The sequence below is a fragment of the Petromyzon marinus genome, chromosome 6 (assembly GCF_048934315.1).
Source record: "Petromyzon marinus isolate PM22_M1 ecotype Great Lakes invasive population chromosome 6, UKy_Petmar_22M1.pri1.0, whole genome shotgun sequence".
Lineage (NCBI taxonomy): Eukaryota > Metazoa > Chordata > Hyperoartia > Petromyzontiformes > Petromyzontidae > Petromyzon > Petromyzon marinus.
Genome location: NC_133672.1, coordinates 9,542,569 through 9,553,981, shown reverse-complemented (window position 1 = coordinate 9,553,981; position 11,413 = coordinate 9,542,569). Strand labels below are relative to the sequence as shown.

Genomic DNA, 11,413 nt, shown 5'->3' with positions numbered 1-11,413 from the left:
TAATCCCGTGAACCAGGGCCCATGCCAACTACTATAAATTACTGCTGGAGTCTAAAACATTCCAAGCCAACAGAGAGCTTTGAGCATTTGGATGGAAACTCTAGCCTGTATACAAGGAACAATAAAGTCCTTAGAGTCACACGTCAACATGATGCCACCAATCGGCACAGTAAAAGAATTGCTTTTATTATTATATTGCTACTGGCACAAAATCATTCTTTAATAACCACACACAGCGGTACAGCTTCGGAGTAAATTAAATGACAAAAAATTCAGAAACTAAGATACATGAAATATTCTAAGCACATATTAACGAACTGTCTACATTAAAATATCTAGCAGACGATGCATATTTTTATATAGCATAGTTGATCGTTGATTGCATACATTGTAAACATTGCGTATATGTTTTAAATTGTTCCGCTTAATGACAGCGCTCAAGTTTCAACGATAATTAATAAAGCATTAAGCTTGTACACACAATCCTTTCTCACCCTCATCGCACCTCACAGGCATTAGTTACAAAAAAAATCACAGAAATACATATGAAGGTCAACACAATGGAGAATGTATACGCAATTAAGGCAAGGGCTTTACATTCAGCGACATTAAATGTAGAAATCGTGCAAATATTACCTACACACGCAGTCTATGTATACGACAAAATCAAGTGCATTGGTCTGCATTTTTTACATTCTTTTTTTTACCCCCTGCAACCAGTTTGGTTTCGTTAACATTGCATCCAGTGTCTACGTTTGAGAATATACATTTTTTTTAGGAATGTATTTAAATGGTTAAAATTCAATCTCCTCAGGTTGTCGGATTCTACGTTGAAAGACACGCACACAATAAAGATAGTGCATTCATCACCGTACTCAACAGCCCCTTGCTTTCACGACCGTGTTTTGTTTATACCAAACACGGTCGCTCACTCAACATTTCTCGAGGCTTTGCAGTCGGGACTCTCGTCGCGTGAAAGCGTTTCGTCCAGAGCTTAGTGGCAGCCACGTGTGTCCCGGGTCAGCGACCCAGAAAAACATGTTCAGACCCAGTACACCACCGTCCAATATACCTGTCGCTATTGCTGTGGCTTTGGTCGTGCGCCACCTGCCGGTCTATCAGTGGCCTAGAAAATAATCTGTGGGTAAATTAAAAGCCCTCTGTTTTATCTCAAGAATCAAAATCTCATCTCGGTACACATGCCGCCCCCACGTGTTGCGATTGAGGCCAATGTTTTCAGGATCTCTCTTTGCGCGTTCTTGTTGCTCCCTCTGTCTGCAGTTTGGGGAACTCGTTATGGGGAGGCAGAGTCAGAGGTTTGCGTTGCGTTTTACGGCTCCAGCAACGCACGCGGGCGGCCACTCTTCCCTTCAGCTGAACCGGCCTCTGCCCGCTCACGCCAGGCTCTCGCGGACGGTGGGTGGCTGGTAGGTGGCACACACGCCATTGGGCTCCATCTCAGTCAGGGCCTGCTTCAGCGGCTGAAGGGGGGAGCAGGAGGAGGAGGGCATTTTGGTAAATGGGAAATTGTACTTTACAGCTGGACACGATTTGGCATCTCGATAACATAAACAGGAAAGGTGCCGCCCAGAAAATTATTGGTCACGCCTCTTCTGCCAGCATGGCCTCCAATAAAGACAGCTGCAGAGGGCCTTTGGCCTATAATTCCATGCTGGCCAGACATCTTGGAAGACGTAAGGGCACCCACATCTTTTTTTAAAAACTCGTACGTTGCTTCAACTGCTCCGCCAGGAGATCGAATCGGCGACCTCTGGATTGCAAGTCCAGTGTAATAACCATTACACCATGGCAGTATCCTGCCTAATAATAAGTGAACACAATTTCACAAGCAATGATAGGGTGGAGAGTGGTAGTGCAGTAATTTTCGACTAGTTCTATATCATTCATCAAATCGGTGGCGAGTGACAACTGAACCGCTCTCGAGCGTGGTGAACAGTGGTCAAACAACCCACGTGAAGGAGGCCTTCATCCAGCAGTGGATTAACAAAGGGCAAAACTAAAGTGTTAGAATGTATAAATAATCATTAAAATAACCGTATGTGCCACTCTTAACATAAGCCATCCAAAATGTGTTACAATAATTAATTTGAGATTCCATGTAACTTGAAGCAGCGCTTCCTGCTGTGTCCTGTGATAATCCTTTGTCACGGGCCTGTTGAGAGCAGAGGGACTTATCTGTGGAGGTGGTGGACTTACCTCAACCCCCTGCATGCCAGCAAGACTGGCTTTCTGCCGTCGCAGGTCAGACTTGATGAACACTGCAAGGCAACACACGCATACAAATGTCACCTGGAATCTCGGCCCATGAGCATGAACACATGTACATGAATAGCACTCGAAATATCAGGCCATGACCACACACACACGTGCACAAACCTTACTCATAATATCAGCCCAAGAACAAAGACAATGATCCCCCTTATAGCCATACAGGCTTTTGGGGCAAGTTTTGTTGGTGAGCACCTGTAAATAAAGTGGTTAGGCTGGCACTACGCTCGGCTGCCTTCGTCTCCCCAGTGCTAATGCTCACACACCATGTAATCGTTCAAGGCTGAGTCGATCTAGGGGAGGCCCAGGGCAGCTATTCATTACTGTTATTGTAGCAGTGCACTAATCACTACACCCCACTAGATGAACACACAAAGACATCTACAACAACGCAACTACAACAATCAGCCCGAGAACACGCATACTTTACACAGACCCTCCCTGTAATTTCATCCAGATCCCGCAAACCGGCACACACCGGTCATGATGGTGCCAATCAGAAGGAAGGTGCACAGGAAGAGGTTCCCAGCCTTGGGGGAGAATTCGGTCACCAGCCTGCCCTGCACAATCGTGAAGATGATCCCAAACACCTGCCAGGGTGGACGGTGATAGAATAACATCTCGAGGTCAGAACCGGTTCACATTCGACGCAGCACAACAGTGAGTGACACTTGGGTAACATGCTCATGTACAGCCTGTGTTTGCCAGTCCAATCCTGGATGAGGACATTCCCATGCGTCGCAGGGTTTTTTGAGGGATTGACTATTTTTTACGAAGCCGATGTGTTAAACTATACTTTACCATGACCGTCAGTGCGGGTTGGTGAAATTTGGCAGAATGGTAGAGTTTGTCGAGTTTGCTGCACTGTCCTCTACTGGTCACACCACCTACTACACCTCTGTCTTTACTTCATGGCGCTAATCAACCAAAGCATTGTCGAGCCTCAATTCTGCTTGGCTTCCGAGATCTGACGGGATCGAGCAAATTCCGAGTGATTTAAGTCCTATAGTTTAACACGAAGATAGTTTAACAGAGCTCGCACAATGTTACGGTGTGCTCTGCACTCGTCAGCACGCAGTCGCGTCAACAGGTTCCTAAGTTTATGTTGGACTTCTTTCGCACCGCACGTAGCCAACCGTGCTAAATCGGAGGTGCCTTGAGGCTATCGACTGCAAGAATGTGTCATCGGCAACGCCGTGTGCACACGTGAACGTCCTGTACTTATATTTTAAAGCAGTCTTATTGTTCTTAATTAGTTTTCAATCTCGATTTATAAGTGCATAGCTCCAGTGGCTTCCTAATATCAGAAGGAAGAGCGTTCCAGACGGCCGCAGAAGCGCACCTAAAAGTGCACGATGGAGTGACCCATCATCGAAGTACCGCGTTAATTTAATTAACTTGGTTGAAGTTGAACATTCGGCGGCCCCATTCCCGCGCTGCGGCACCCACCCTTTTTGTAACGGTGGAAATATTTCACGCGACGACATTCTCCCTCTCCCTCCCTCGTCTCCCTTCACACGGCCCGACTTCCCATCTTTACCTGGGCCGAAACGTTGAGCAGCCCGGACGAGGTGCCCTCTGACTCCGGGTACGTGAGCTCGACCGCAAACTCAAATCCCACGGGCAGGTACCCCGCGCAGAAAAAACTTTTGTTGGGGGGGGGGGGGGGTTGGGGAGGTGGGGGGGGATGTCATTGGTACAGAGGGAGTGAGGATTGAGTCACACGGGCTGCGGTCTTTATCTCAACACATACAGTGAGGGAAAAAAGTATTTGATCCCCTGCTGATTTTGTACGTTTGCCCACTGACAAAGAAATGATCAGTCTGTAATTTTAATGGTAGGCTTATGTGAACAGTGAGAGACAGAATAACAACAAAAAAATCCAGAAAAACGCATGTCAAAAATGTTAGAAATTGATTTGCATTTTAATGAGGGAAATAAGTATTTGACCCCCTCTCAATCAGAAAGATGTATGGCTCCCAGATGTCTTTTATACATGTAACAAGGTGAGATTAGGAGCATACTCTTAAAGGGAGTGCTCCTAATCTCAGCTTGTTACCTGTATAAAAGACACCTGTCCACAGAAGCAATCAATCAGATTCCAAATTCTCCACCATGGCCAAGACCAAAGAGCTCTCCAAGGATGTCAGGGACAAGATTGTAGACCTACACAAGGCTGGAATGGTCTACAAGACCATTGCCAAGCAGCTTGGTGAGAAGGTGACAACAGTTGGTGCGATTATTCGCAAATGGAAGAAACACGAAAGAACTGTCAATCTCCCTCGGCATGGGGCTCCATGCTAGATCTCACCTCGTGGAGTTGCAATGATCATGAGAACGGTGAGATCTCACCAAGAAAACAATTGGTAACACACTACGCCATGAAGGACTGAAATCCTGCAGCGCCCGCAAGGTCCCCCTGCTCAAGAAAGCACATGTACATACCCGTCTGAAGTTTGCCAATGAACATCTGAATGATTCAGAGGACAACTGGGTGAAAGTGTTGTGGTCATATGAGACCAAAATGGAGCTCTTTGGCATCAACTCAACTCGTCGTGTTTGGAGGAGGAGGAATGCTGCCTATGACCCCAAGAACACCATTCCCACCGTCAAACATGGAGGTGGAAACATTATGCTTTGGGGGTGTTTTTCTGCTAAGAGAACAGGACAACTTCACCGCATCAAAGGGACGATGGACAGGGCCATGTACCATCAAATTTTGGGTGAGAACCTCCTTCCCTCAGCCAGGGCATTGAAAATGGGTCGTGGATGGGTATTCCAGCATGACAATGACCCAAAACACACGGCCAAGGCAACAAAGGAGTGGCTCAAGAAGAAGCACATTAAGGTCCTGGAGTGGCCTAGCCAGTCTCCAGACCTTAATCCCATAGAAAATCTGTGGAGGGAGCTGAAGGTTTGAGTTGCCACACGTCAGCCTCGAAACCTTAATGACTTGGAGAAGATCTGCAAAGAGGAGTGAGACAAAATCCCTCCTGAGATGTGTGCAAACCTGGTGGCCAACTACAAGAAACGTCTGACCTCTGTGATTGCCAACAAGGGTTTTGCCACCAATTACTAAGTCATGTTTTGCAGAGGGGTCAAATACATATTTCCCTCATTAAAATGCAAATCAATTTATAACATTTTTGACATGCGTTTTTCTGGATTTTTTTGTTATTCTGTCTCTCACTGTTCAAATAAACCTACCATTAAAATTATAGACTGATCACTATTTCTTCGTCAGTGGGCAAACGTACAAAGTCAGCAGGGGATCAAATACTTTTTTTCCCTCACTGTAGCCACCACAATGTACAGGCAGTCCACGTTTCTTTCCTGCACAGTTACTTGCGTGTGACGTAATAGTGAGATATAGTCTTGAATACAGAGAAACGATTATTATCCACCGCCGCTATTATCATCATGATACTTCCACCCTGCTCGATTCGTGGAGACTCCCAATATCCACTTTTTATTGTCGGTGAGAGAAGTTGCGTGTGGCTCGGGCTAATTTTTTTAATGTTCAGTTTGTTGTCTTTCCCCCGCACCTTCAATCAGTATGGTTGGCTACATATGGTGCAAAATAAGTTCAACGTACATACATACATTTATTCGTTTAACACGTAGGCTTTCGCGACCAATATTATCCATAAGAGGATTTTGGGTTAGATCGCGTAAATATAAATGTGATCGTCAAATCCGCCACCACCCGGCAATTAGTAAGGTTTGTCACAAAACGTGCCTATTAGTGACTCGTTCAGCACACCGGTGTGTTGGAAAGGTAAACCCACAACATTTATCGATAGGTAAGAGCTGCACCTGGGAACGGTCATCCACAGGTGCAAAATTTATCCCACTATCCACGAGTTTTCACGAATGAGAGAAGTTGCGCGAAAGTGGTGGAAAATTCACCCAATGGGCAGTGATTATATTATCTGCGGGTAACCACGAGCGGACATTCTGTGTGTGAAGCTCTTTTTCACAAATAAACATAGACAGTAAGGTTCTGCCAACAGCATCCTCACATTAATGCAGATATAAGAGGAGTTTCACCACCTATGGAATTTTGAAAAAAACAAGCCTGGTTTTTAGACTCATCTGTCACGCAAATATAGACTTTAAACACGAAGACTGGAATCTAAACTCTCAGACACAAAGACAAACTATAGCCATTAACTGACTATTGGGGCAAGTACTGTTAGCGAGCAGCACCTATGAAAGCTGACAGCACACAGGGGGCTGGGTGGCCACAGCACCACACCTGACCGCCTTTGTCTCCCTAGTGGCAATGTTTACACACTGCACCAGGCACTCATTTGAGGCTGAGTCGACCTAGTGAAGGCCCAGGACCAGTTCACATAATCGTCACTCGTGGTGGCCGTGAGCAAGAACCAAACTCAGGTGGCCGGGTTTGAAGCACAGTGGGCTAACCGCTACACTACCGCTCCCCACACACACACACTCAAGACACTCACAGAACACACTTTCACACACACATGCAAACAAGCGCAAGTGCTCACACGGGCTCTTACCCGAGGGCCCCACCAGTGACGAAAACCACCCAGATGTAGCCGAGATCCAGCGTGAATGTGAAGATGACCATGGTGACAAACGAAAGGCTGTACACCAGCAGGGTCGTCTGCCTGCCCACACAACGAAAAGCCAAAACAGCCACACTCTGCTTAGGCAGTGCAAATGGTAACACGAGCAAGCAAGCAAGTGAAGAACATTGACGTGTCTTCTTGGTTCTTTCGGTAAAGTCACATAGAATGGAAATAAAATAATACAAATAAAACATAATATATTATTTAATTTTATTATGTTTTTATTATTTTATTTCCATTCTACGTGACTTTATTATGTTTTATTTTTATTATTTTATTTCCATTCTACATGACTTTACCGAAAGAACCAAGAAGATGAATCCCTGCAGTCACGAAAGCTTTAAATCGAAACATTGACATGGCTGTTTAAATTTTTTAAAAACATTTTTGGTGTTAAATAAAATCGGAACACATGGCAACAAGCTGAAACGCATGCTTAGAAGCACAGAAGAGATGCGTACTTGGAATTAAACTGAGAGAGACAGGGAGAGAAGTACATGGATTGGAGAACAGATGCAAGATAGAGATAATTTTTGATTTTTGAACAGTGAGTGGGCTTCGGCAGAATGCATCGTTACAAGGGATGGAGGCCTGTGGTCGAGCATAATGACGGAGTGGCAGCCAAAGGGGTAAAAACACGCCGGGAGGATGTGCACTGTGGAGATGGAGCAAAGAAATCAGGTCACGTGTGGATGCTAGTTATGTTGTTACATCGCCGGACTGCGAGATACAGCGACAGCTTGGGAAGGCCTTCATCCAGCTGTAAATTGACTCGTGATGGCACAAGCAGCACGGAAAATATATAAAGCACGTACATCGAAATCGTGTAGGAGCGTGTGCGTGCCAACGAACGTGCGCACGGGGAGTGCAGACACGTACTTGTAGGTCTTGGTGCGGTCAAGCCACATGCCACACGCCACTGAACCCACCATGCCGAGCACGACGATGGTGAGGCCAATACGCCCAGCGTTAATCTCCTCGCCCTGCCACAAGGGCGCGCACACACACACACCGCAGCCCAAGATAAAGAGAAAGCAGCTATACTCAAGTGGGATAACATGGAGAAACATTGCCTCCTACTGTGGAACTCCTGCAGACTGTCTGTGATACATAGCCTCTTCGTGATAGTCTTGGCCTGAATGTTAAATGTACCAAGTTGTCCACAGAGGTTTTTTTTTGGGTTTGATCGCATAAATTAACGCTAATTCAATATATATTTTCATTAATGGTATATGTATTTTACAAAGTTCGTTCCCATCAGTCTATTTACGTCATTTCATTGCTACTCTCTCCCTCAGTTGCGCTGCTTCCAGTGCAGCTCATAAATTAGAGCTTTAATCCAATCAGATTTTCCACCTGTGCTGTCTCCGCCTCTTCCGATGAAAAATCTACCATGAGGCCTTCAGGATGTCGAGTGAATCCCCTCTGCTGTTGAAGCAAATGTGGACAATGTTGTTGATTGTCATATTCTTTAACCAATCAGATTTCGAGTTTGCCATGTTGGGCGTATTCTTTGACACGCCGGAGCCTTCTAGCTGGCCTAGCCGCCTACGTCAGCATTTTTCGTGTGGCGTGATCGGAGAGCCAGTTAGCTAACTGTAGTAAAACTAGCTAGCACGTAACGTAGCATCATCTAAGATTTATTTAAACTTTCTTTCGTGACGTTTAGATTTTTAAATGTAGCACTTCAGATTTTTTTGTTTCTGTGGGGAAACCTGTTGAATCCTGATTGTGTTATTTGTGTTTTACGGAATTTTTGCTCGCTTGGTGGTCGTGCGAGTAAATGTGACTGGTTGTTGCGAGTTTGTTCTTGTTTCTTTGGTAATGATTTGGGCTATGCGATGTCTATTTGTGATGCAGCATCCTGTCATACTGTGTAACAGTGGTACATCCTTGATGGTTTCAGTCACCACGTATTCATGTCTCTGCAATTAGTGTATCGTAACTCTCATAGGTGTTGAGCCTCGTGTTTTTTTATTCCACTCGATGAAGGTTACCGTCACTGTGAATGTGGGGTGGTTACGTCGAATGACAACAGCCTACAGCCCTAGTGTCATGGTGAGGATATTCGAAGGCGATTTAATTGTGGGAGGAGAGCACTGAAGTCCTAAGTGTAAAATAGACAGCACGCCACTGATATTACTTGATAATACGCTTGCACACAGCACTAAGCCTGTAACTATCAGCTCTTAGTACTAAGTCATTATAATCATACCCAGCACGGGCACATATGTGTCTTGTCCCAACAGTAGTTCTGCAAAACTGAAGCGACTGCATCACAATGCATTACTGTTGGGAGGGGAGCGGTGATGCAGTGGTTAGAGCTCTGTGCTACGAACCCCACAATCCGACCCGAGTTCGGTCACGGCTGACACCTGCGGTAAGTGACATTCAAACCGGTCCTAGGCATTCACCCACCCCCCACCACCTACTTCAACCCGCCCTGACCAGTGTGGTGAAGTACGGTCAAACCATTCCCATTACGGACACAGGGTTGGGGGTGGGCAACATCCAGACGGTGGATTGACAAAGAGTTGCAAAGTAGAATTGGTTGACGGGATCATAGCGCGGGTCGCCACTCGCTGATCCGCAAGCACACCTTGGCATTATCCTAGAGAGTTATGCTCATAAAACTAGTTGGGGGGGGAGGAAATATAAACAGGGGAAATATTCACAGATAAGACTGCTTATGCAAAACATGGCAGCTGAACAAATTGAATGATACTAAAAAGTCAGCATTGTAGTGGATGAACAAACAGCAGCAGTCATAAAACAAAGGTAGGTTAATGAAAGAACTCAAACTGTGAAGGAAAATTAGTGGGGCTTGCGCAGGACACATCAAGGCTAGAAGAGGACGACAGTCAATGGGGAACGGAACACATCTGGTCGGACGTAAAAATACACCGAGGAGATGGAGCGAAGAAACAGGGCTCACGTGCAGGAGCTTGGCAGGCTCGTTATTACATGGCAGGATCGTGAGAGGTGTGGGATGGGTCAGGGAGGCCTTCATCCAGCAGTAGATTTGAACACGGCTTACGGTTTAAAAACACGTGGGCTTTCACGACCAACAGTTGGGTGGAGGGCGGTTTACGACATGCACATTTTCACGCAGTGCGAGCCGACCCAAATAAAGGCAATTACGGATCGTGGCCGATGACCATTGCCGACGGGCAGCAACAAACGGGCGGCGTTAGAGGGCGAGCCCAGCGGTAGGCGGCGAGCCTCACCGGGTAGTGCTCGATCAGCATCTGATTGAGGAGAGTGGAGATGGCGTAGAAGACGCCGGTGATGATCCCTGCGTGGACAAAGATGCGCGCAGGGCGGGGGGGGGGGGATGAGGGGCGCACGGTGAGACTCGGATCGTTTTTAGTTTCGCGTCCGCGATGAACAGGGAGCGGTTAGGGCTGGAGGGATCATCGGGCAGGGGACGCAGAGTGCATTTTGCACTGCACGTTACACTGATTATAGTTAAGCTGAGAACACCAAAAAAAACTGCTGGTCATGCGAAACGTTTAAAAATAATACAGTATTTGTAGGTGTATACTGTATATATGGTTAACATCGGTGGCGTGAGATTTCTTCAACGGTCGACGTGGGTGTTCCCTTCTTCACGAACCCCACAGTGACCAGCGTGGTGAAGTATGGTTAAACAACGCCCCCTCATGACCGACATGGCAAGGAAGACGTTCATTGAGCAGTGGACTGAAAAAGGGCTGTTCATAATTAGTCTTGTCATTTTATATGCATACATTTATACAGGCCTCCTCTCCTTAATGCGCTTGCATTGAGCCACTTATGTAAGTCAAAAAATTGTAATTCTAAATGTTTTGCAATGACCGAACAGTTATCTAGGTTTGTGTATAATGAACACGAAGAAACATTACGAGTCATCATGAGGTCAGCAATGCATCACCAGGCCTATACTTCATGTTAATGCGTGCGCATTTAATTAAAGCCAATCCACTCCTGGAGCCTTAGAAGGACACACGTGCATCTCTCTTCCTCTCCACACAATCTACCTGCACACTTGAACACTTGCACTTTGGAATCCTCTTGCATGATTTTATTAAGCAGGTTTTCACAATGTTTCCAGGCACGCTAAGCCAACATAAGCCTCGATGGAAACAATTTCACAACTGCTTGCGCTTCTTACATGAACGCACGGTTAGTGCCAACAATTGCACCCACTACATGACAATGAGCACATTACATAAGTAGAACTAGTGAAAAGGCAGCCCCTACATTATTTTGCTTGGTCACGGCACTGTAGGAAAAGGGGCCCCCAGAAACTTGAGAGATTACGCACAATTTATGCCACCACACACGATTTTCCTATAAAATAACTTTGGTGCACCCATTTATACTGCTGAAGGGATTTAAGAAGCTTGTACCATTGTCGCCACTGCCATGCAGGGAGATCGAACAACGGCGACTGTCCGATTGCAAATCGAGTTTGGGCACCATCACAAGTTTCCAACAACACACAAAAAAAGTGTTTAAAAAACCCAGCCTCTGTGCGTTAC

The 11,413-nt window shown here is 46.0% G+C and overlaps 1 protein-coding gene across 1 annotated transcript in view; it reads right to left on the bottom strand.

Moving 5' to 3' along the window:
* Positions 1–165: 165 nt before the first annotated feature.
* The window catches only part of LOC116939545 (choline/ethanolamine transporter flvcr2a-like), a 36,829-nt gene continuing 25,581 nt past the window's right edge, over positions 166–11,413 (bottom strand). The window contains exons 4-10 of the mRNA XM_032948069.2: positions 10,118–10,185; positions 7,770–7,873; positions 6,819–6,929; positions 3,830–3,935; positions 2,768–2,879; positions 2,218–2,279; positions 166–1,481 (exon numbers count right to left, since the gene is read on the bottom strand). Of these exons, the coding sequence (XP_032803960.2) occupies positions 1,395–1,481; positions 2,218–2,279; positions 2,768–2,879; positions 3,830–3,935; positions 6,819–6,929; positions 7,770–7,873; positions 10,118–10,185 (650 nt within the window). The 3' untranslated portion in view covers positions 166–1,394. The remainder of the gene's footprint in view (positions 1,482–2,217; positions 2,280–2,767; positions 2,880–3,829; positions 3,936–6,818; positions 6,930–7,769; positions 7,874–10,117; positions 10,186–11,413) is intronic.